The 25,339-nt window shown below is 37.8% G+C and overlaps 7 protein-coding genes across 7 annotated transcripts; 4 read left to right on the top strand and 3 right to left on the bottom strand.

Annotated features, from left to right (window-relative positions):
* Nucleotides 1–30: 30 nt before the first annotated feature.
* On the top strand, nt 31–3,404 carry MONOS_8663 (putative transcription initiation protein spt5 protein; the record flags this gene model as incomplete). The annotated part of the gene is made up of 5 exons (XM_067879092.1): nt 31–39; nt 87–279; nt 348–483; nt 565–667; nt 753–3,404. 5 exons carry the CDS (start codon nt 31–33, stop codon nt 3,222–3,224), a joined length of 2,913 nt encoding a protein of 970 aa, XP_067736432.1. The 3' UTR covers nt 3,225–3,404.
* A 1-nt stretch (nt 3,405) lies between these two features.
* MONOS_8664 (putative protein kinase CK2beta regulatory subunit) lies at nt 3,406–5,023 on the top strand. Its single transcript, XM_067879093.1, has 2 exons — nt 3,406–3,788; nt 3,846–5,023. The coding sequence occupies exons 1-2, from the start codon at nt 3,462–3,464 to the stop codon at nt 4,542–4,544; spliced, it is 1,026 nt and encodes a 341-aa protein (XP_067736431.1). The 5' UTR covers nt 3,406–3,461; the 3' UTR covers nt 4,545–5,023.
* Nucleotides 5,024–10,352: 5,329 nt separating this feature from the next.
* Nucleotides 10,353–11,665, top strand: MONOS_13173 (uncharacterized protein; the record flags this gene model as incomplete). Its single annotated transcript, XM_067865855.1, has 3 exons — nt 10,353–10,499; nt 10,565–10,754; nt 10,899–11,665. 3 exons carry the CDS (start codon nt 10,353–10,355, stop codon nt 11,663–11,665), a joined length of 1,104 nt encoding a protein of 367 aa, XP_067736430.1.
* A 1,693-nt stretch (nt 11,666–13,358) lies between these two features.
* MONOS_13172 (putative Phosphatidylinositol 4-kinase PIK1) lies at nt 13,359–19,641 on the bottom strand (the record flags this gene model as incomplete). Its single annotated transcript, XM_067865854.1, has 4 exons — nt 13,359–15,597; nt 16,387–19,256; nt 19,338–19,470; nt 19,526–19,641. 4 exons carry the CDS (start codon nt 19,639–19,641, stop codon nt 14,019–14,021), a joined length of 4,698 nt encoding a protein of 1,565 aa, XP_067736429.1. The 3' UTR covers nt 13,359–14,018.
* A 291-nt stretch (nt 19,642–19,932) lies between these two features.
* MONOS_13171 (putative 40S ribosomal protein S10-1) lies at nt 19,933–20,746 on the top strand. Its single transcript, XM_067865853.1, has 3 exons — nt 19,933–20,041; nt 20,118–20,467; nt 20,539–20,746. Exons 1-3 carry the CDS (start codon nt 19,990–19,992, stop codon nt 20,611–20,613), a joined length of 477 nt encoding a protein of 158 aa, XP_067736428.1. The 5' UTR covers nt 19,933–19,989; the 3' UTR covers nt 20,614–20,746.
* MONOS_13170 (putative hydrolase, NUDIX family protein) lies at nt 20,730–22,042 on the bottom strand. The gene is made up of 5 exons (XM_067865852.1): nt 21,631–22,042; nt 21,396–21,580; nt 21,237–21,334; nt 21,051–21,168; nt 20,730–20,975 (listed from the first exon to the last, which is right to left on the bottom strand). The coding sequence occupies exons 1-5, from the start codon at nt 21,872–21,874 to the stop codon at nt 20,817–20,819; spliced, it is 804 nt and encodes a 267-aa protein (XP_067736427.1). The 5' UTR covers nt 21,875–22,042; the 3' UTR covers nt 20,730–20,816.
* Nucleotides 22,043–22,235: 193 nt separating this feature from the next.
* MONOS_13169 (putative rho guanine nucleotide exchange factor) lies at nt 22,236–25,324 on the bottom strand. Its single transcript, XM_067865850.1, has 4 exons — nt 25,281–25,324; nt 25,074–25,206; nt 24,956–25,004; nt 22,236–24,898 (listed from the first exon to the last, which is right to left on the bottom strand). The coding sequence occupies exons 1-4, from the start codon at nt 25,286–25,288 to the stop codon at nt 22,404–22,406; spliced, it is 2,685 nt and encodes an 894-aa protein (XP_067736426.1). The 5' UTR covers nt 25,289–25,324; the 3' UTR covers nt 22,236–22,403.
* Nucleotides 25,325–25,339: the final 15 nt, after the last annotated feature.

Genomic DNA, 25,339 nt, shown 5'->3' with positions numbered 1-25,339 from the left:
TGTTTTTTTTCAAAAAAGTGAAAATTAAGCATGCGCAATGTTTGTCTGACTGTTGATTGCTTTTTCCTCTTTATCTTTTTTTGTAGGAAGATGATTATAAAGATGAGCACGATGAGGACGAGGATGAATACGAAGATATAGAAGATGAAGAAGATGAAAAGCCTAAATCAGGGGCAATACCAAAAGAAATTGAAAGCTATTTTATCGATCAAGTTAGTGAAGCTGATTCCAGTGAAGAAGAAGAAGAAGAGGCTTCTGATAATGAGGAAGAGCGTGAAAGTATGATAAACGTTCTTTATTCAAATATATGTTACTTTTATCAAAACTCAATGCTTCTAAAATTTTAGTTGCACAAAGCAAAGACTTTAAGCGTGCAAATGAAGAAGCCAATCAAAGAGTTATTGATAGGCAAAAAAGATCTTTTGAAGAAGCAAAACTGACTGAAGAGCAGCTTTTGGAAAGATTAAAGCGAGGAACGACCATGTTTGCAATATAATTAATAAAATTATTTTTAAAGTGGCTATATTCTTTTCCTTTCTTATCTTTTCACAATTATCCATTTAGTGACGATCGCTACAGCGATGGCGTATTTATGGAAGGAAGTGCTCTTTCTACAACGAGGTTGCCAACAATTCAAGATTCAAAATTATGGAGATGTCGGGTGAAGGTATTTTTTGTTCTTGTTTTATTTATGTTAAATTGTTTATAATTTATTTTTTTCATCAAAAAATTATATGGAATTTTCACTTTAGATTGGGAAAGCTCGTGAAGCTGCCATTGTATTAACAAACAAATTTTTCACACTAAAAGCCAGAGGAGAGCATCTTGGCATCAAATCTGTATTTGCCAACGACAATTTGAAAGATTGCGTCTTTGTGGAGGCTGATCGTATGGATGCTGTTCAGCAGGCTGTTGACGAGCTGGAGCTGTTTTTCAAAACGCCCCCAGCGTCTGTGCCTGTCCGCGAAGCAGATGCCATTCTGACGTCGAGCATGACGCTCGCCACGCGCGATGGTGAAATCGATGTGGAGCTATCGAAGGGAGACTGGATCCGCATCAAAAGAGGGATATACAGAGGCGATTTGGGGCAAGTGGTGGATCACGACATCCCGAGGAAGACGGTGCTGGTGAAGCTGATTCCGCGTATCGACTACGAAGGGATCGCTAAGGGCGCGAAGAGGGGAGACAGCGGGATGGGCAGCGAGCTGGATGTGGATGGAGAAGCAGAGAATAGAGAAGGGAAAAGGCAGCGAGTGGACGAGGAAGATCTCGACGACAACGACTTCTCCGCGGGCGAAGAGGACATCGACGGCGGCGACGGAGCAGCGTCGGGAAAGAAGAAGAAAGGGCCGTTTGGGTTTGGGCGAGGCAAGCGGCCCGCAGCGCGGTATTTCGATGCAGATGAGCTGCTGCGGCTGCACGAGGAGGTTGACCAGCGCACAGCGCCAGACGGAGAGGAGTTCTACATCTACAAGGCATACCGCTACTACGACGGGTTCCTGGTGCGGAACTTCTCGGAGATGATGATCCAGACGAAGGACGTCAATCCGACGCTGGAGGAGATTGCGCGGTTTGACAGAGGAAGCGAAGAGAAGAACGAGCTGGAGGCTGCGCAGGCACTGCAGAAGATGAAGCGCAAGCGGGTGTTTGCGCTGGGCGACCGGGTGATTGTGGTGGAAGGAGATTTGAAGGGCGTGGAAGGGAAAGTGGTGCAACTTGAAGGTCCGCTTGTGACCGTGAAGCCGATGCACGAAGAGCTGAAGGAGCTTCTGCAGTTTGAAGCCATCTATCTGCAGAAGATATTTCCTGTTGGGTCGCATGTGCGTGTGATAGGCGGAGTTCACACGAACAGCACGGGTATTGTGGTGGTGCAGAACATCGAGAAGGACATTGTCAGCATTCTGGTGGACGGCACAGGAGATGCTGTGGATGTGTTTGGGGTGGATGTGCAGCTTGCGTCGGCATACGAATCGAAAGGCGATCCGACGGGGAGGATCAGCCAGTTTGATGTTGTTGTGCTGGACGATGAGACCAGCGGGTGTGTTGTGGATGTGGATGCGCAGACTGTGCGGCTGCTGACTGTTGAAGGAGAGGCTGTCACAGCACAGATGAGCCGAGTGCTGAACGTGCAGAAGGGCAAGATGCGGAAAGCCACCGACGACGGCGGGAGGGAGATTGGAGTGGAGGACGATGTGAAGATCAAGGGATACGGAACTTATGCTGGGTTTACAGGCACCGTGAAGCAGATATTGGGGCACACTGTGTTTGTGGAGTGCCGACCGGTTCGCGAAAATAACGGGATTGTTGCATTGAATGGGGCTGACTGCGAGGTGACGGTGCAAGGCTCGACGAAGGGCTTCAGAGGCTCACGGGGAGGGCGAGACGGAGACAGGGGCGTTTCTGGGAGAGGAGGGAGCGGAAGAGATGATGTGAGCGATGGCAGAAGCAGAATGGACAGCAGAAACGATTGGAAAGACTCGCGAATGAAGAACGAGATGCTTGATTCAAAAGTTGACTCGAAGTTTTCGCTTCTCGACAAAAAGGGGTGGGGCAGCAGCGGAAACGGGATGGGTGGTATTGGCGGAGGTGACAGCGGTAGCGGCAGAGGCGGAAGGAGCAGGCAGACGTTTGGGAAGGATCCGATGCTGTATAAGACGATCCGTGTAACGAGAGGGAATTACAAAGGAATGATGGGGATGGTGAAGGCGATCACCAGCGACACAGCACGGGTGGAGATACAAGCCACAATGAAGACAGTCACCATTCCAAAGCAGGACTTGGCGCTAGTCGAAGAGATGCGGTACACGGCGCCTTCCTCTTCTGCCATGCCTTCCTCTTCTGCCTCGTCTTCTGCTGCTTCCGGTGCGTTGTCTGCATCATCAATGGTGGCTGCTGGAGCCCTCACGCCGGCGTACATGGGCGGAGGGTACACGCCGCTCCGTGCAGGGTATGGGGGACAGACTCCGCTTTATGGCTCTTACAGCGCTCAGACGCCAGCTTATCAGTCATATGGCGGCCAGACACCGATCTATCCAGGCATGGGAGGCCAGACCCCTGTCTATCCTGGAATGGGCGGTCAAACCCCGATTTACCCGGGCATGGGCGGGCAAACACCTACACATCCAGGCATTTACTCTGGTCAAACTCCTGTGCATCCATCATATGGCTCTCATACACCTGTTCATCCTGCATTAGGACAACGAACACCAATTCATCCAAATTAGAAATAATCATTTCTCATTTAAAAAATATTTTTTTTTCAATTCACTTTTAACTTATTTTTGTATCTTACATTGTATTTACGAGTGAAAACTCTATAATATAATTCCCAAATACTTTTTTGATCAATTGGGATTTTTGTGGATTGTGATCAAAACGATCAAGATTTTCCATCTTTCGAATTGTACGAATTCTTTTTTCTATTTTTCTCCCTCTCTAACATATTTTATTGTTTTTCTTTAATGTCTAGAAAAGGCCAAATGTACTCTGATGATAACTCGGATAACAGTTCCTCTGAAATGCCTTGGATCGAGTGGTTTTGTTCCGCTCGTGGCCACGAGTTTTTTGTTGAAGTTCCTCGTTCTTTCATAGAAACGCCTGGAAATACTTCTGGCCTGGTCAACAAAGCGCCGCATTTTCAAAGAGCTTTTCAAGAAATTTTGGATTATAATGTTTCTGATGAAGAAGATGATGATGCTCAGAGCGAGGAAATTGAAATAGCAACTGAGCAACTTTATTATATGATTCATGCTCGCTACATTTTAACTTTGAATGGGCTTAAAGCAATGGTAAGTTTTTGATATTCTTTCAGTTTTTTCTATTTTTTGAAAAATTATGTTCTTTAGAAAGAAAAATATGAAAGAAATGTATTTGGTACATGCCCCTTATTAATTTGCAATGGCTGTCCTGTTCTTCCTGTTGGAAAAACATTGGAATGTGGATCTGATAATGTGATGTTATATTGCCCATCCTGCGAATCAATATATGTTCCATCCTCTCGTAGGCATCATGCTATCGATGGAGCTGCATTCGGTCCATCATTCCCTCTTGCATTTTTCCAACAATTTCCATGGTTGATGATGAAAAAGCCATTGGGTTTTCTGCGCCCCAAAATGTATGGCTTCAGAGTTTTTACTGGAAAGCATTCAACATTGTCTGGATATCTTGCTGCACGCGAAGAATTCAAGGCTGTTGAAGAAGAAGAAGGAAAAGCATTGTTAAAGAAAGGAGTAGAAACTGTTCATAAACAAGTTATGGGAGCATTACCTCCTCCTAAAGAAACCGCATCAGACGCAACACCGACATCAAGCTCTTCTTCTGTAACTCCTTCACCTGTTCCTTCACCTGTTGAAACTCCATCTACAAAGTCAGTGGCGCGATCCTCTGCAGCAATTAAAAATCTTACAATGTTTTATGAAAGAGCGTCTATCCCGTATCCACCACTTCCCATTCCTTCGTATTTCGAAAAATGTCGGAGTGATGAAGACGGTGGAGAAGCTCAAACTGGAGTTGGACATGGTCTTTACCTTCCTCAGCAGAATTGAACAATTACGATCAACAGTTTGCTGTAAGCAAAACAGTCTCTTGTCACCTCGCTCTTCTTCTTATTTAATTGTTTAAGAGTTACGATATAGTTTATCTCACAAAGCGTTCAACTTTATCTTTTTTATACTTTTTCTTTTTTACAAGCATATTCGTAATTTTTGAACAAATTTGTCAAACTTTCTTCCCGTTGATACTTTTTGTTGCCTCGATTATGGCACTAAGAATTTAAATTTCTTGAGTGCTTTTGTTTGTATGCTTCATTTCTTTGAATATACTGAAGAAATTTTAATCTTTGTAAAATTAACGTTCGAACTTTGTGAAATTTCTCCCGCTCATATGTTCACTCTGAATGTTCTATCTATTTTCTCTCAAATTTTGACTGCTGATACTCATATCAAGCTAAAAGTATTCATTTTTCCACTTCTCATTTCACTTAACATTTTAGAATGAAATGGGTAAGATTCGTTTTTTCCTATTTGGGTATTTGTTTTGGGAATCATGTAATTGCATAGTGAGACATCGGAATCAGACAAATTTTTGCCACAAAAATTCAATGGTCGAAGTTAGTAAGCACTTTTTTGATTTTTTGTGAGAAGTGTTCAGGTTTTGATTTCATAGATATTACAACGAATCATTTTCCCAATTTTCATCGATATGTTTATCATTTCGACAACTCCTCCAATAAAAGTTGAAAACGTTAAGTATTGTATTTGAAATGAAAGATTTGCAACGAATTTTCAATTTTTTTAGGCAAATTATAAATTTTTGCTATCGAAATTAAAAATGAAATGAAATGCACATGTTTTTTTTTTTTTTTTTTTTTTTTTTTTTTTTTTTTTTTTTTTTTTTTTTTTTTTTTTTTTCAGAAAACAGTTATTGAAAAAGATATAATGAAATGTTCTGTGTGAATAAAAAAATAAAATTAATCGAAAGTGAAAATTCTGCACTTTGAGTGATCAACCAAGTGGATTTTGTTGCTGGAAGCTTCGCTATCTTCAATAGGAGATGTTTCACTGATGTTTTTCAATACAATTTCTTGATTTCAGGGACAAATGCCAGAATCCCTGAAAGATGTGATGATTGTCGAAAGCTTTCACGCTTCTGATAATGCTTCTTTAAGTTTTTTGACGAAATTGGATCTGTTTGATGAGGCATTTCTTCGTTCAAAGTCTGTATCAAAAGTGTAAATAATTGTTTTAATTTTTGCATTGAAATATTTATCTGATGGCTGGACGATGTGCGAGGTGTGCGAAGGAGGAAATACAATATCGATCCTTTATTCCTTTGCCAGTTCCAAAACATCTTTGTTCGTGTGTGTTGTTGCACCATCCATATGCAGGCATGCAGGAAAGTTTGATAATCTCATCAGTTTTCTTCTTCTATCAATTGAATCAACAACAACAAATTTGAACAGTTCAAAAAATAATGAAGAATTCATTTATTTCTTTGTGGGAGCAGTAAAAACAAAGTTGTCGGAGTTTGCCTGTGCGCATTCCCGAGGAAGAAACGATAAATGACTGATTACAGATGTCAAACAATGTTCCACGTCAGCAGAAATAAGCAAAAGCAAGGAAATAGATGAACGAAGTGGTTCTTCTTGAGAAATTAGGCTTGGGCAATCAGGCAGAGAAATAATCTTCGTTGATTCTGTTGTGTTTCTTTTAATGATAGTTTCATCAAAATTAAATATTAATTGTGGAATACAGTCTAAACCGGATATAATCACATCGGTTTTTGCACAACTTTTTGTGACTATATCCGATTGTGATAATACACGATGCTGCTTTACACAGAAAAAAATAAAAATTAATTAATTAATTAATTAATTTTGGGTCGATTTTTTTATTTTTGAAAAAACTTGACAAATACACATTTTTCAATGGAAATAACAATTTATTATGTTTTATTATGTTATTCAGACTTATTTTAGCGCATTTTTGAAAAAGCGAAAATTTGAATATTTTGATCAAAAAATCGATTTTTCATTGAAAAAAGCACCCATAATAATAAAAATTGTGATTATAAATATTTAGCCCTGTGATTATATGCGATAAAAAATGAATGAAAAACTAGCAAAAAATGTCGGTGCATCGAAAAATGTGACTATAGGCGAATGTGATTATATTCGACGTGATTATATCCGGTTTTGACTGTATATTTTTTCTTCTTATATAATTCTTCCTAATCTTCAAAAAAAGGAAGCAAAATGAGCCTTGTTGAGTGTTCGATTCTGTTTATTGGAAGTTTTGCAGGCTTTTTTAATGAAGATCCTTTTATTTTGGAAATAAAAGAATAACCCCACTTTTTATTCACAGCCATTTTATTAACGCTTTCGTTCTTTTTTGAAGAAGAAATGAAATTTTCATATTTATTAAAAAAAAAAATTAAATAATTGTTAAAACAATTTAAACTGCATTTGAACATTGCTTTGCAGTTTTTCCTTTGAGACGGTGAAAATCTTTTTTTATTTGCATTGATATTCCATCGCGACACTTTTTTCTGATTTTACAAGGTCTTCCATTTAATACGACGTCTCAATGTTTTGTTTTCGCCTTGACAGCTCTGTAGAATGCACTCTTCGAAATCAATCCTGCCTTGAATACATCTGATGTTCTGAAACCTTCTTTTTCAATTATTTTCAGGATTCTTATCTTCCTTGTTAAATTCTTTCTATATTCAGACGAAGAAAGAAAAGATATAAATCTGCGAAGGTTAAATTTCTCTTATTGTTTTTTCATAACAATACATTAAGGTTGTGATCATAAAAATATTTCTCTGGTTGTCTCCTTTTTACCGTGTTATCAACCAACTTTATATTGAATGTCAATAGACCTTAAACGAATATACCCGCTCAATTCGAATTGATCAAGTCAAAACGTCTTTTCTTTAATAAAATGATTTTGACTCAATCAATTCGTTTTTCACTCCATCTCACTTGTGATCAAAAAAATAATATTTTTGTATCAATTTTGATTAAAATTCTTTGAAGTTATTTGTTTTTTCTGCAACAGAGCAGCTTGTTTTTATAAACTTTTTTATATGTGTATCATTAATGTGTAACAAATAGTTTCGAGTTAAGTTTTTTTTAATGATCATGAACAATATTTCGATAGTTTTGTTTCTGACTTTTTTATTTGTTGCACGTTCGAGGATAGGCTTTTAATATTCAAACATTCGTTTTTTAGTATTTTGAAATTTGGAAATGTTAATATTTCCTTTCTTTTATTTCAATTTTATTTTGAGAACATGTTTTTCGTTAGACTATTATTTTCTTTGAACTTTTTTTTTTTGTGTAACAAACAACATAAGTAATGTTAATTCATTTTTTCATCCAAAATGTTTGTTTAAAGCTATGTTATTGTCATTAAAAACTATTTTGATGCCATTGTCGTTTTTTTCTTTTCTTTTCAATAATGAATATTTTTTTTTGATTCTAACATGATCATGAAATTTTTTTCGCTTCAAAAATTTTTTTAATTGTCAAAATTTTTTTGAAAAGTTCCTTTTGTTTAATTTTCAAATAAAGAAAAATTTCATATTTTGATCAAATTTCTGTTCCCACTCACGAAAATTTTCAAGAATGGAAATAAAAACGTTGTGAAGATTTTATTTTCATGGCAGCGAAATTTGGTGAGTGGGAACAGAAATTTGATCGAAATATGAAATTTTTCTTTATTGGAAAATAAAACAAAAGGAACTTTTCAAAAAAATTTTGACAATTGACAAAAAATCAAAAGAGCAGAATGGCTTTACGAAATTATATTTTTTTCAGATAAAAATTGAAATATGAAGGATTTTGAAGAAGTTAAAACAATGAAACTTGCTTTTTTTCTATGGAGATTGTTTTTATTTTAATTATAATATCATTAAATTTATGTTTTGATAAAAAATTGACAAAAATAGAACTCTTAATATTTGTGATTTTCATGTGATCGTACAGGTTAATGATTTTTTCTTGCCCTTTTTTTTCAAGACCTTTTTCTTTTTTGTCATGCTTTTTGCTTTACACAAGCTTGTTTAAAAAAAAAATGTTCGTGATATATTAATTTCCTTATTCTAACTTTTTTCCAAAGATTTCATGTTTTTTTCAAAGATTGAGGATAATTAATATTTTATGTTTTGATCATAGACTTGATGCTTTTCCAGCGAATATTTTTTTATCAGAAGTTCTAAGCATTCGTATCGTAAAACATCGTTTCCTTTTTATTTGATAAAGTTGTATTGAACTTTCTCAACTTGTTTTGATAACATTTTTTCTCATTTCACACATTTTTCAAAAAAACATGATTTCCAAAATTTCAATGAACTGTTGTTTTATAAATTATTTGAAATGAAATAAAAAAGAAATTTGTGATAAAATGATATGTCAAAGAAAAAACACCTAAACATTTAAATATGACGAACAGTTTTCATATCAAATTTTTCATATGGGACAAAATATTTGACTTCAGGCATTTTCATAGATAAATTATGCACTTTTTCTTGACTTTTTGAGTCCAAAAAACACAATAAAAATGGATTTATTTTATTAATTACGTTTGAGGTCACAAAACATAATGTTATTATAACATTTTCGTTTGAATACGAATTTGATAATCCAATTTATTTTGAAATCTGAGAAAGCGAAATAAAGTTATGAGTGAAACAATTTTTTCATGCTTTGTGCATAAAAAGCTTGAAAAAATTGTTTCACTCATAACTTTATTTCGCTTTCTCAGATTTCAAAATAAATTGGATTATCAAATTCGTATTCAAACGAAAATGTTATAATAACATTATGTTTTGTGACCTCAAACGTAATTAATAAAATAAATCCATTTTTATTGTGTTTTTTGGACTCAAAAAGTCAAGAAAAAGTGCATAATTTATCTATGAAAATGCCTGAAGCTAAATATTTAGCCCCATATGTTCTTCCATTTCTTTTCAAATTCATGTTCAATTCTTTATCATTTCAGAATTGAACAAAAATAAACAATATATAAGATCTTGCATTTTTTTTTTCTTTTGAATAAAATTTGACACAAATTCATATTTATTCCGAAAATAGTGTTTTATTCAAAAACAGTAAAATTCGAAAAAAAGGTCAAAAATTAAATTGTAAAAGTTAAATACAAGTTAAAATAATATTGTAGGAGTGAAATTTGTGATGCCATGGCTTTAAACGCTCTGAACAAAATATTTGCAGGACAACCATCAAGTCTTTGATCTGGGTTCTAAAATAAAAAAATAATAACAAGATTTATGAACAAAAATTTTTCAAAATATTAAATAACAGAAAGGGCATAGGTCTAAATTGTACCAGTAGCGAATTTGACGTTTTTTAATTTTATTTCACTGTAATATTAATAACCGTAATTTATTAACTCTATTTTATCGAGAAAATCTATGAAATTTGACTTTGAAAAACAATAATAAAAATTAATGATCGGACCCATAAAATATTTATATATTTTTCATTTTTTGTTTTTGGAGTGAAACAAAGAAATTTAGTTGTTGTCAGCAAAGATAATGATTGTCAAAAATATAATTCTTTGTATATCTTTTATTTATTTATTTTTATATGTGTAATATTTTTCGTAATCAAAATCTATTCGAAATATGATTCTTGCTTGATGAAATAGAATTTTTGTCATGAAGCTAAACATCCATTGAATTGAATACTTTATTTTGGCATTAGAGGATTGGATCAAAAACAATTGGATCAAAAACTTATTACTCACAGAGATCTTCAATTGATGGAGCGATTTTCATATATAACCTTGGATCGGGAACACTTTCCGTGAAATTTTGTCCGTTTTATTATTGCCATGCGCATTGTGATGGTGGAGGAATTTTTTGCTATTCGATCAGTTCAGTCAAGGCTGAGAATAATTCGTGCAATGGATATGTTGCCGAAAAAGATGAAGGAGGAGAAATTATGGCTCATCCGGTTCAGGAGTGTGTCAGGATCAGTGGTTGAGAATTTTTAAAATACAAAGCAGATAGAATAGGAGGAGGGCTTTATCTTAATTCTTTTCAGGTTTCTCGTTCTGGATGTATCGGAGCAGAAAGTGGGAAAGGGGAGAGTGCTTGTGTGTTTGAATGCTCATTTACTTCTTACTCACTAACAAGAAATTATGGTGGAGGAATGAATTGCTCATTTATTCCAGCTACATTGAAAATAAGGAGCATCCAGTTCATTTCATGTTCAGCGGCATCACATGGAGGAGGTTTGAGATTGCACCCAAATAGACAAACATCGCAAAATGATATTATTTATTGCTGTTTTCTTTTCTTCTATGAATGCAAATGCTTGGCCAATCCACCATACGGGCATGACATTGCATATACAGATCATTACAGTCTTTATTAAGAGTCAGGGAATCCGTTCTACGAGTGCTATTCTACAAATGCTGATGATAGGAGAGTATGTTATGGATATAATTACACAGGAAGAAGCTGGCTATTTCAACACACAGAAAAGAAGGATTGGTTGAAGGACAAGACAGTATACGTGTCAGTGAGCGGGAATGACCTGAATGAGCTGTGTGGGGCAAATGAATCAAATCCGTGTCTGACAGTGAAGAATGCGCTTGAGATGTGTGAGGTGCAGATTAGCTTGACAATCACTCTGATCGAAGGGAATCACATAAGCGAGGCAACAACGATTGAGATTGGAGAAAAGAAGATTTCAGTTATTGGGAAAGGAAAGGAAACATGTTCGATTGGAACAGGAGCACTTTCTTCGTTATCATCAGCAGTAGGAACGTTGTTCAGTGTGACAACAGGTCATCTTGGTTTATTGCACATGAAGGTTGACTGCAACTCAAATGCAAATCCTTCTTCGTCGAGTGTGGTTGTGGTGTCTGATGGAGGTGGGTTACTCTCATTGGAGGATGTTGTGATCACCACGAGTGTTTCTTCAGGAGACTATGTGATGTTGTCGTCAGTGTTTGTGGTGGCGCTGTCACAGCTGTTGATGACCGATGTGGAGATCATAAATATGAATGTCTCAAAACCATTGTTCTCTGAGCCGGATCTCTCTTCTTCTTCATTGTCGTCATTGTCGTCATCTGCACTGTATCTGACAGCCACAGCATCAGGAGAGAGCGTACTGGCGAACTTGACGGTGAGAATGTGAGGTTGACTGAAAGAGATGGGGTGGTTGAGGCAAAGAGTGTGGCAGAAGGGGAGACATTTGTTGTTCAGAATGTGACAATCGAGGATTGTGAGAGCAAGAATGGTAGTGGTGGTGGGATCAAGGTTGAGTTAGAAACAGATTCAAGCAAATTTTGCACTGGAACATCCACATTGCAAGATGGAGAACAAAGAAGGTTTGTGTATGAAATTTTCTCAATTAAATGGCAATGTTATTCAAACTGTTTTTATAATAAATTTTTATTCTATGCATTATTTTCAAAATGCGCAGAATGTTTATATAAAAAAAAGAAAACAAAACATAAACAAGTCCATTCTTTTTGATTAGAAGTCATGCAAAAACAGAAAAACAAGACAATTGCAAAATTTTATAATCAAAATATAGAGCGAATAAGTACATAAAACAAAAAATGAAAAATATATAAATATTTTATGGGTCCGATCATTAATTTTTATTATTGTTTTTCAAAGTCAAATTTCATAGATTTTCTCGATAAAATAGAGTTAATTAATTACGGTTATTAATATTACAGTGAAATAAAATTAAAAAACGTCAAATTCGCTACTGGTACAATTTAGACCTATGCCACAGAAAGTTGAAAAAAATTAAGATCAAATTGTTTATTCATTTATTTTTTGTTTCAAACCTTTGTTAAGCTCGAAAAAAACTTCAGAAAGTTACAAAAAAAGGTTGAGATAAAATTTTGAGTTCAAGATAAAATATGAACACTTTCCAGAATTAAATCAATTGCTCTTGACTTAATCAAAACGGTTTTGAGCAAGACTTTTTGGTTTTATGTATCATGAAATAGTCTTTGACATACCTAATTGGTATTGATTCGATAATTTCGTTTCAGTTCTTCTTTTCAATGCTTTTCCTACACAAACATTTTACAAAACCCAAACCATGAAAATTGATCAAAAAATGAATTAGTCTTTCTGAGCGCAAACCCTGAAAAGAAGAGCGGGAACAAAATACTAAGCCCAAGAACTGTTTCGCTAACCCTTCAACCGAAACCAAGCAATTAACACAGAGATGATTTTTGAATTTTTCCCCAAAATAGATTAATACAGTCTAAACCGGATATAATCACATCGGTTTTTGCACAACTTTTTGTGACTATATCCGATTGTGATAATACACGATGCTGCTTTACACAGAAAAAAATAAAAATTAATTAATTAATTAATTAATTTTGGGTCGATTTTTTTATTTTTGAAAAAACTTGACAAATACACATTTTTCAATGGAAATAACAATTTATTATGTTTTATTATGTTATTCAGACTTATTTTAGCGCATTTTTGAAAAAGCGAAAATTTGAATATTTTGATCAAAAAATCGATTTTTCATTGAAAAAAGCACCCATAATAATAAAAATTGTGATTATAAATATTTAGCCCTGTGATTATATGCGATAAAAAATGAATGAAAAACTAGCAAAAAATGTCGGTGCATCGAAAAATGTGACTATAGGCGAATGTGATTATATTCGACGTGATTATATCCGGTTTTGACTGTACTGGGTAAGATCAAATCTGCCTTCATTTCTTTAATATTACCTAATTCCATACTATTTCTTTCATTCAACAGTTGTTTGAAATTATAAATATTTTGTTTGAGGAATGGTATAAATATAGATCAGTATTTTAATGAATAAATATCATTTCTTAGCTTTTGAGACTCAACTTGTTGTTTGATTATTGGGATGAAAAAAGTAAGAGTTTAAGTAATAATTTTGTGAAATTTTCGAAAAAAGAATTAGAAAATTGCTAAAATAAAATCTTCTTTTTTCAATGATTCAAAAAGAAAATGTGATTGTTCTCATCTTTCATTGATTTTAGTGAAATATTAAGCGATAAATTTAATTCAAGTTGAAAGCAAAACAATTCACATTAGCAATATACAGATTTTAGAATATCAAAAAACTGGGAAAAAAATACGCATCAACAAATATTATTATTATTATTTGAAAGCAAATGCATTGAAATATTTAAACATTTGATTTCAATTTGAAAAATTGCTTAACCACAAATAACATATTTTACAAAGCTAAACGAGCAAATGTAAAGTTCCCAAATGGAAGAAAAAGAAATAGAAAAGAAAAAAATAACAAATAAAAGTCTAATATTGTCAACAAAAACAAATATTTTCTTTCAAACAAACAGCAAAACCATTGGATAAATAAATCAAAACTCTTTTATTTTATTTTATTTGTCAATTTACCATTCTCTTTTATATTTTTTTCATCCTTTCAAACACAAAACCCACAAAAAAATTCTTTTACTCAATTCCCATTTTTCTTTTTTTATTTTATTTTATTTTTTTTTTTTTTTTACGGGATAATCCCGTTCGTCAGCTTCTGATACGAGTCATACGATGACGTCGCCCAGCTCGACAGCGACGCGTGCACGAGCTCCTTCACATGCTGCTCCAGCTGCCCATCCTCCACATCCAGCGCCAGCCGCTGCTTAAAGTCCTTGATTGCGTCTTCCCCCGCCGTGGGTGAGGCGTCTGTTGCCCTGAAGCAAGGGAGCTGGGAGTCCTCAGCCATAATCTGCAGGAACGCCACCAGCCACTCCGCTTTCCTCCTCACGGCTGCAAACGCACTCACAAGTGTGCTCACAAACAGATTATACGCTTCTCCATTCACTCCCCCCAGCACCTCCACCATCTCTGCAGTCAGCTTAAAAGGCGCCCTTTCCCACCCAACATTGCCAGGGGAGCGAGACAAGATGAATCCGAAGTCGATGTGGATCACATGCCCTTCTTTGTCCAGCATGATGTTGCCGTTGTGTCTGTCTTTGATCTGCAGAAGGTAGGTGACAAGAGAGGAGCCTGCTAAGGAGAGGGCGAAGGCATTCACAGCTGCCTTGTGGATGGGGTTGGGGATAAGCTGGGTGTGGATGGGGGGTGAGGAGGGAGAGGGAGAAGGAGAGGAAGAAGGGGAAGGGGAGAGAGAGGAAAGGGAAGAAGAGGAGGAGGAGGAGGAAGAGGAGGAAGAGGAAGAAGAAGGAAGAGAAGAAGAACGAGTTAATGAAGGAGATGCACGTGATGAATGAGAAGGAGAAGGAGAAAGAGAAAGAGAGGAAGAAAGAGAAGAAGAAGAAGAAGAAGCATCAGATGATGTATTTGTCATTGAAGAAGTAGCTTCATGGTTAGATACAGGTGTCATTGCAACTGTTAGCAATGCATGTGATGAAGAGTGTGGTGGAGGAGAAGGGGTGGATGAAGGAGAAAGAGAAAGAGAAGAAGAAGAAGAAGAAGAAGAAGAAGAAGAATTTTCAATTTTCTGTTTGTTCTCTTCAAAAAGCAAAGAAGAAGGATGTTCAGAAGAAGAAGAAGATGATGATGATGAACCAACAAAATCACTCGAATCACTCGAAGAAAGCGATGAGAAACTGAATCTATCACCCACAGCTTGTCCATCCATGGCCTGTAATCCAGAATTCTCTTTTTCTCCTCCTTTTTCTCCCTTCTTTTGTTCTTCTTTTTCTTTTTCTTGTTCTTTATGCTGTTCTTCTTTCTGTTGTTGACTCACTCCAAACCCCAAAAACGCACTGCACTCAAAATACGGAGGCCCATAAGCTGCACAGAAGTACTGATACAGTGTAGCAGCGCCTGGAAACTTCGCTTTGATGAAGTGTATGGAAAGAGAGTCAGCAATTGTCTCCACCAATCCTGAGTCTGCCCCTGTGACAACCACGCCATACGGGCAGAACCAGGCGGGCACACCAGCTGATGAGCAGATGCGGGCGATGAGGGCAATCAGCTGCACAACCAGCTGGTCTTGCCGCACATCGTCGTATTCCTTGGAGATGACGGAGAGGAGACGGTGGTGGTGGTGGTTGTTGGGGTTATCGGGGTTATTGGAAGAATTGATGGAATTATTGAGGTTGCTGGATTTATATAAGCTATTGGGGTTATTGATGGAATCAATGGAATTATTGGAATTGGAGGAAATATTAGGGTTATTGGAGAAGTTTGGGTGATTAATGTGTTTGATATGATTGGCTGAATTGGAAGATGAGGAGGAGGAGGAGGAGGAGGAAGAGGAAGAAGAGGAGGAGGAAGAAAAAAAAGAGGAAGAGGAGGAAGAGGAAGAGGAGGAAGAGGAAGAGGAAGAAGAATTAGCAGAATTAGCAGAATATGCGGTGTTTGTGCATTGAGTGAAAGGAGAAGAAGAGAAGATGCGGGAAGAGCGGACAGAGAGCATTTGATAGGAGCTTTTGGCCATCCAAATGGAGGAGAGGTCCGGAATGACTGGAAGAGAGGTGGGAGAAAGAGAATGAGGAAGAGAGAGAGGGAGAGGATGAGGAGGAGGAAGAGAAGGAAGAGGAAGAGAAGAAGAAGAAGAAGAAGAAGGAGGAGGAGGAGGAGAAAGAGAAATATTAGAGAGTTGCGGTGGTGGTGATTGTGATTGTGATTGGGGTAATGAATTGATGTGATTCATGGGAAGTGAAGAAGAGGAAGAGGAAGAGGAAGAGGAAGAGGAAGAGGAAGAGGAAGAGGAAGAGGAAGAGGAAGAGGAAGAGGAAGAGGAAGAGGAAGAGGAGGAGGAGGAGGAGGAGGAGGAGGAGGAAGAAGAAGAAGAAGAAGAAGAAGAAGAAGAAGAATGTGAAAGAGGCAGAGGAAGAGGCAGAGGAAGAGCAGGGCAAAGAGGTTGTGCTTGAGATGATGTGAGTTTTGAGGTTGAAGTGGACGGAGGAAGAGAAGAAGACGATTCTTCTGTTGGAGAAGAGGAAGAAGAAGAAGAGGAGGAGGAAGAAGAAGAATTTGAAGTTGTTAATGAAGAAGAAGATGATGATGATGATGATTGAGGAGAAAGAAAAGATGGAGTGTTTGATGGAGAAGGAGAGGACGGAGATGAATGTGTGGATGTTGTTGGTGAAGAGAGGCAGGATTGATATGCAATGGCAAGAACATCTGGTGAAAGTGAGTGAGAAGAGGAAGAAGATAAAGAAGAAGAAGAGGAGGAGGAAGAAGAAGAAGAAGAAATCGTTTTTGCTGGAATATTTTCTGTTTTTGTTGAAGTATGCACATCTTTTCCTTTTGAATTCATTTTTATTTCATTTTTATCTCCATCAACTCTTTCATGATCATTACAAGACAATGATGATGGCAAAGCAGATTCATTCCCTAAAGCATTCACAGCTCCTTCTCTTTCTCTTTCTCTTTCTCTTTCTCTTTCTCCTTTTGCTTCTTCTTCTTCTTGTTTCGTTTTGAGTGTCCTTTCAGCCAGTTCCAGTTGAGCAAAGAAAGTTTCAGAGTTGATCGACTGAATCTTCCCTGCTGATTTCAATGGCTTATTATTGTCACTCTGTTTGTTGCTTGTTACAGAAGAAGATGAAGAAGCAGAAGAGGAGGAGGAAGAGGAAGAAGAGGAAGAAGAGGAAGAAGTTTGATTCGCTGTTCTGTTGAACATCCAACCAAATCCCCAGTTCCTCTTCTTTGTCACTCCATTAGCATCAGTTTTCGTCGCTTCCCCACCTTTTTTATCATTCGAACTTATCTTCTCCTTCTCCTTCATCTCTTCATTGTCCTCTTCCTTTTCCCCCTCTCCCTCCTCTCCCTCTTCTCCCTCTTCTCCCTCTTTCCCTTCTCCTTCCCCTTCCTCTTTCTCCTTCCCTCCATTCCTCCTCCTCCCCCTCCTCCTCCCCCTCCTCATCCTCTCCTCCCTCTCTCGCTCGCTCTGCCTCCACACCTCCTCCTTCACTGCCATCACCCCTTCTGCACAGCTCGCATCACAGCACTCCATCCACACCATCACAGGCGCCCTTTCACGCGACTTCAGCACAGAACACTCAGAAGGCAGGAAGCGGATGACACGAGGAGGAAGTTTGTTCACCTGATTTAAAGGCAGTGGGAGGAGGAAGGAGAGGAAGGGGTCGCCGTGCTGATAGAGGGAAAGTGAATAGTCATCTTCATCGTCTTCTTCTTCTTCTTCTTCGTCATCTTCTTCGTTTTCATCATCATCTTCTTCTATGTCTTCATTAATTTCTATGTCAGCTTCTTCTTCATTATCATTGTTGTGGTTGTTATTGTCTGTGGCATCTTCTGCATTTTGTTCCACATTTTCTTTCTCACTTCTTCCCTTTCGCTCATTCATTTTCTTTCCATTAAATTCATTTGACTTTTCAGTTTGCGTTACTTTTTCTTTTTCTCTTCCTTTCCCCTTCTTCTTCCCCTTCTTCTCTTTCTTCCCCAGTTTCTTCTTCATCTTCGCTGACAGATACGAAAACAGTTGTGCTGTTTTCCTTCTCAACGTCGTCTGCTTCTTATTCTTATTCTTCTTCTCTTCTCCCTCTTCCTCCTCCTCCTCTTCCTCTCTCACACACTCCATCAGCTTCTGCTCCTTCGCCTCCTTCGCCCTCCTCTCCTTCTCTGCCTCCTCCACCTCCATCTCGAGCACCTCCTCCAGCGCTGTCATCTGCTTCACCAGCACTTCCTTCCTCTTCTCCACCGAATGGTGTCTCAAAGACGCGCTTATCTTCTTCAGCAGCTCGAGTGTGTTGAGTGTGGATGAGAAGAGGCGGTGCCTGTGCAGTTTGCCCTTTCCTGAGGCAGACGGCTCGTCGAGGCCGACGGGAGGAGGGAGAGGAGGAGTGAGGGAAGAGAAGAACGAGCAGACAGAGGACGGAGACAGCTGGTGCAGGGAGGAGAGGGAGGAGAGGGTGTGGGTGGAAGAAGAAGAAGAAGAAGAAGAAGAAGAAGAAGAAGAAGAGGGAGTTATGGTGGTTGTGGATGAAAGTGAGGAATAAGAGGAATAGGTAGAAGAAATAGAAGAAGAAGAACGGGCAAGTGATGAGGAAGAAGGCTCTTCTGCTTCAGAAGAGCGGGATTCTGAAGCTGGAGGAATAAGCTGATGCAATTCAGGCAAAGCAGTTGAAGAAGAAGAAGTTAAAGAAGAGCTTTGTGCATTTATATCAATTGAATCCACTGAAGATGAACAATTGCTTTTCTCAGAATCATTTTTGGTGCTTGGTAGATCCGAAGGGTCAGCATTTGCTTCGCTTCTGGTGGAAGATGGGGATGATGCCAAAGGAGGTGAGATGGCAAGTGAAGGCAGCTTTAGCAGAGGCAATGCACTGTTTGATGAAAGAGCAGCAGTCGAAGCAAACCACGTAAAGTTCGTGTGGTATACTGAGAGAGCCTTGAGTGCCTCTTCGATTCTGAATGACAGTCCGTTCACCACAGCCATCTCAACATATTCCATCAGCTCAAACACTTTCTGTCTCCAATGCATCATTTTTTTGCTCTGATTGGCAGAAGCAGAAGGAGTAGGCGTTTGGTTATCTTTCTGGGTTGAAATCGTCGAAGCACTAGAAGTAGGAGATTCGCCTGGAGAATGTGTTGAAGAAACAGAAGATGATCGCGAAGATTTGGAAACTGCAGTGTGTAAAATAGTCGAAGGGGAATCTTGGCTTTTTGATGAAGAAAGAGAGTTTTGCTGATCACTTGTTTCCTTATCATTAATAAAAGAATCTGATGAAACTGAAGAATTGAACAAAGAAGGATCGGTAGCTTCATCACTATCATTTTTTGAGTTTGCGTGCAGTCGAGCTCTTTCTGCCTAAAACGAAAAAGCATTCAAATTTTTATATTTTGTAAAAGGAGCAAAGAAAACAAAAGAATCAATTTTTGTGTTAAATACTTGGTTATTAATTTCATCGTCTGCATGGCTTTTAAGCTGAACATAAATTGTCAATCCGATGTGAATAGAGCGCGATGCAAGGGTAAGAAGAACATAATCAATAAAAGGAGAGTTTGTTTGAAGAGAAAGAATGCTTTTGAACATAAAAACACATTTGAAATTTAAAATTTTAAAATGCAAAGTCAAACCAAAGTTGTGGAATAAAAAAAGCAACATCCTCCGTCGGTAGTTGATAAAGAATTCCTGCGCAATATCGATGAGCAACAAGAGTTTTCATTCTGCGAGAACTTTTATCAGAAAGCATAACAACAGCATTTAAAGCCTTGAATGAAAGCAGATATGTTGCATCCAAAAATATTTGTGCACGTGCTATTTATAAGACAAAATAAGAATAACAAATCAATACCTGAAAAAATGAAGCTTCATCACTTATTTTCGGAAGCAATAAATCCTATTGTATTTTAAACTAAATTATATACTCTTTGATATCTTAAATTAACGATTCACACATCCATGTAAGCTTTAAATTAACGAAAAATAATTATTTATTAATATTAATTATAGCTTTTTCGATCAAAATAGATCTGAACCATTCACAACCAAGAAATCCTATTTTAGGTATTAGAAACCCATTGTCAAACAAGATAGAAACATGCTCATTCCAACTGCAAATCGAATTAAAATCCTTCGTTACCTTTTCAAAGGTTTGTATTTAATTTTTTTGCACATTACCCCGTATTTTATTGCTTGAATTCTTTGTTAATAACAAAACAAAATCAGAGGGTGTTTGCCTGGCAAAGAAAGAGTTCTTCGCAAAAAAGAACATCGTTCTCCCCTCCATCCCCAACATCCAAGTTATTAAAATGATGCAGTCATTGGTCACTCGTAAATATGTCAAGGAGACCTTCAACTGGCAAATTTATTATTGGACTTTGACTGATGAAGGTATTGTTTACCTTCGTGAATATCTTCACATCGATGAAAACGTCATCCCAGCAACATTGAAACCAACAAAACAAGCGTTCACCAGACCATTTGATGATGAGAGAAGAGCACGCAGATTTGGTGATCGTGAAGGATTCCGTCGCGATGGATATAAGAAGGATTCTGGAGATTTCAAGCCATCATTTGTTTGACTCGTTTTTTTATTCTTTTATTTCACGCACGTTCAATATTTTTGCAATGAATAATTCACTTTCAGAAACGTCAAGATGATGGACAACGTCGTGATGGTGGATACAGACGTGCAGAAGCAGGCTCAAGGCCACGCGCATAATTAAATCATTTTTGGAATGAGCACTTCTCTCACTTCTATTTGAAACAAGCTCATCTAAAACATTTCGCTGTTACTCCTTTCTCTTGTTGGAGCTTCATTTCTTGATGAGAAAAGTGTTTCAATTATAAATAATCATTTTTTATAATTTACAAGCAAACAAAAAAGGTAAAAAAGGTTGTAAAAAGGAGAAAATGAAATAATTTTTATGGAGTTGCTGAAGATGGAGAAGGTTGAACAAATGTATCTTCAAATTTTATTGGAGCAGGAAGCTTTCCAGCAGCGAGTAACTTTTCTCTCAGGAACAAACAGCACAAAGTTTTTGAATCATATTCAGTTTTCCAAAGATCATCCAACGGATGAATCTGAAAAAAAAAATTATTTTGAAAGACAAAATAAAAGCAAGCCATAAAACAGGAAAAAAAACATTCATTTCATACGCAAAGTGTTATATATTCTCCTTCTTCTTTAAGTCCTCCTAATCTTCCTTCAAGTGAATCCAATTGCGTTTTTGTCATTTCAACACGATAAAGGAAAAGGCGAATAAATTCGTCACATCTTCAAGAAAAATAAAAGCATTACAAAATATCTCAAAATGAAATGTTAAAACGTTATCAAAAGCATACAATCCAATTGATGGATACATTCCCCGAACATTTGGTCCTTGAGCAAGTTCAGTCAAGTCGATAAGTTTGTCAACTTGAATCGTTAATCCAACTTCTTCCTTGAAATTGAAATGAAAAATTAACTCTTTGACAAAATGCAAAAAATAAATAGATACAAACCTGAACTTCTCTAATCATTGATCCTGCCAAATGATTGTCTCCATCGAGCATTCCAGCAACAACCTCTCTGAAATTTGATTTTCCGCTTGGAAATCGTGGCTGCTCAATAAGCAGCGCATATGACTTTCCATCGCAAATTGCCTCAATCAAGCATGCAATTGCGCCACCACGAAGGAGAACAATTCCTATTAATAACTTGAAATTCCAATTCTTTGTCAACAATCATAAAGCTAACCTGGAATGCGTTTCTTTTCATCTCCAACTGATGCATCCGCCTTAAATTTAACAAATCCAACATTTTTACCTTTATAGTCCATGCTCTGAAAATGGACATGAGAAACATGCATATGTTCATCCAAAGAGTCTACCCAGTCTTTCCACGGAACAAATGTCTCGACAATAGCTTTTACATCTATTGATGAAGATTCAACAGTGTAAGGCACATCTACACCTTTGATTTTTATAGTTTGTTCACTCATTTGATCAGATAACCTTATTTACATTATCAAATGAATAATTGCCAACGGAATTGTGTAAAAGTTTTCAATTAATAAAGCGGTTTCAGTTTTGTTGTTAATGTATTTGTCGGGTTCAAAACTCAAGACATTTCATCATATTTCTGGAAATCAAAAAATTTTTTTCTTTTTCTTTGTATTTTTTTTTCTTGATAAAGTGACAAATGGATGATAATCGAGTTCTTATTTATTAATAAGAAAATAACTACTTTGCTTTGCAAATAAATTTGATTCAATAAAATTTCATTTTTGGTTTTAAAACGCAATCCTTCCATTTTTCATCATACAAAGGTTAAAAAAAGAAGGTTAAATATTTACTGCTATTGTAAAATCAATCGTTATCGGAATGCAATCGCTATTTTAACATTTTCAGTTTTGTAATGAAAAAATAAGAAGAGGCCAATTTAGAATTAAAAAAATTATTTCCAAAAAATAACAAACTAAACTGATGATATAGACAAATCAGCTAAAGACACATTGACAATTTTTTTTCTTAAAACTTCATCGGAACTCTGTTTGCCTGCAGCGGAGAAACCGGAGCCGACGACGTGAGCATCTTCGCCTCTCTGACGGTCGTCATGGCCTCCTCCCAGGCGTGTCTGAACTCCTTTAAGCGCTCTGTCGTGCCTCTGACAACAAACAATCTTCTCACTTTCTGCAGCGCTTCCTTCTCTTCGTCCGTCATCGATGCTATGCGCCCTCTGAAGCCTGTCGGGGCGAGCTGTGTGTCTCCCCCGACTTTCGGGTTGGTCGGGTGGAAGCTGGGGTCGATGCGGAGGGTGACTGCAAGAGACATCAGCTGCATCGGCTGGGTGGGAGCGAAGGAAGACGAAAGAGCGCGGGCAGAGACAGGTGATGTGGCGGGCGATGGAGAAGGAGACGGAGGAGAAGAAGAGGAAGGTTGTGAAGAAGAAGGAGAAGAAGCAGAAATGGATAAAGAAGATAAAGCCGGGGGAGCGAAGTTTGAGTGGGTGTAGAGGTTGATAAGAGCTTGCTGTATTTCGGGTGAGTCAGATTCTGCTAAGCACTCAGAGAAATCGTAGGCGTCGACAAAGTAAAGCGGAAGCAGCTCGCCGAAGATGAGGGCGTGTGTGCCGGTTGTTCGGATGCCGCCCAGTGGAGGAGAAGGGAAAGGAGAGAGAGAAGAAGAAGAAGAAGAAGAAGCAGATGAAGAAGAAGAAGATGATGATGATGATGATGACAAAATACCACATGTTGGATAACACACAGAAATAGCATCGTTGAATAGACACAAAGAAAATGGCTGTATGTTGGGATTGGTATTGGACGAAGAGGAGGAAGAGGGAGAAGGAGAAGGAGAAGAAGCTGAAGCAGAAGAGGAAGAAGAAGAAAAGTTGCTTATTGCATTTCCAGAAAGAGTTGACAGCACAAATTGTTTGAGTTGTTGCTGTGTTGTCACATAGAATGACGAAAATGAAGAAGGAGAAGAAGAAGAAGAAGAAGTTGATGATGCTGAAGCAGAGGCAGAAGGAGAAGGAGAAGTCGATGAAGATGAAGAAGATGAAGAAGATGAAGCAGATGAAGCAGATGGAAGGTGTGAGAGGAGGTTTGGTAGAACATACTGAGTGTTGTTGAGGTCTGAATACACAACGCCATTCATCTCCAAAAGCATCCTTCGTGTTGGCGTGGCAATCGCAGCAGCATCAATCTCTTCGTCCAGCACCGCCCCTTCTTTCCCTTTCTCCTTCCTCTCTTTCTCCTTCCTTTCTTTCTCCTTCTTCTCTTTCTCCTTCTTCTCTTTCTCCTTCTCTTTCTCCTTCGCCAGTTTCGGCCCATCCTCAATGCTATCCCCCCACTGTGTCACATCGTGGCCTTCAATCCGCTGCAGGAACGAAACCACATTCAGCCTCTGCTCTGAGTCCCTTCTCGAGTCATTCGCCAGCTGTGCCAGCACTGTTATCTTCTCCAGCGCCTCTGAAATGCGCGGGTGTTCGGGATGGTCTGCCAGTGTGTTCTTTAACAACCCCTCCAGAAGCAGCTTGTAGCGTGGGATGCGCTGCACAGGGAGGATGAGGAAGGAGTCGATGGAGTACATGTTGCACCGGTCGTCTTCTGACGCCTCCTTCAGAAACTTCACAAACTTCTTGTTGTTCGCCTTCAGCTGCTTCAGGCGCTCCTGGCTGGCAGGGAAGGAGGTGATGAACGGGTTGTAGCACTTGAAGTACACTGCCATGTTGCCTATCACATCGGCAATGCCTTCGCCTTTCCGCTCGTCGATGCACTTTTGCAGCTCCGCAAGAAACATCCCGTTCATCTGGCAGATCATCTCGATGTTCCCAAAAAGCGTCTTCACATCTTCGTTCGTCAGCTTCAGGTCAGCCAACTTGGCTCTGCACGGCTTCACAAACACATCCACGAACGTCTGCAGCTGCGAGACGTAAGTTTTCTCCGTAGACAGAATTTCTCCGATGACATATCCGCGCTGGATACGTTTCTTTTCTGCTTCTTTAGCCAGCTCCTCGGGAGTCTTTGTTGGTTTAGACGGGGCAGGCAACGGGTTTTGGGCAGGCTTCTCGTCGCTTTGCGGCTTTTCTGTTGAATCTGAGTCTGCTTCTTCTGAAGAGCTTTCATTCTTTTCATCTTCTTTATTCGTATTTGATCCTGAGAATATTGAGTGAAACCTCAAAGTCCCTGACTTCATCTTTGACAGGACGCTTTTCCCTTCTTCTTGTTCTTTGGGTGGAGTGGATTGTTCTTGTTCTTTAAGTGGAATAGATTGCTCTTGTTCCCTTTGGGGTGTTTGAAAATCTTGTTGTGTTTTTGATTCGCTCACAGGAGTACTTTCGTCTGAAACATTCCTTCGACGAGGAGGAGGTGGTGGTGGTGGTGGTGGTGGTGGTTGATTAATTGATGTTTTCATTTGATTACTTTCAGATTCATTTTTTTTCATCTCGTCATCTTCGTCTTTTTTATGGTGCGTAATTTGTTCATCTGTCAAATGAGGTTTAACTGGATAAGAATTACGATCTGAATTTTGAAGTTTGAAATATTTCTGTCTAGAAATTTTTTATATAAAAGTCAAACTTAGTTGTTCCAAAACAGCATCGGCAAATGAGTTTGAAAGAAGATGCAGCTAAATAAAAATTTTTTAACAAGTCACCGATTCAAAATATAGTTGTACAATTGTAATAACTAACAAAACCTTTCTCATAATTTTAACAGATTTTGATATCAATTTTTCCGACTTACATCCTTTTGGTTTTGGAGTGATAAAATGATAAAGGATAAACGAACTGAGCGCAAATGCAAATACAAAAATAACATTCAACACCACGCTTAAAGTTTCGATTCGTTATAAAATATAAATAGCATAGAATTATTATACTAACATGCAAAATAATAGCAAAACCTTATCATATTTCTCTGATCAAATTTGCAATAAATCAAACAAAATAATTATGTTACATC

Source organism: Monocercomonoides exilis, assembly GCF_001643675.1.
Source record: "Monocercomonoides exilis strain PA203 chromosome Unknown scaffold1-2713096, whole genome shotgun sequence".
NCBI classification, from domain to species: domain Eukaryota; phylum Preaxostyla; order Oxymonadida; family Polymastigidae; genus Monocercomonoides; species Monocercomonoides exilis.
Note: the sequence above shows the minus strand (reverse complement) of the source record. Positions and strands in the feature narration are given on the sequence as shown.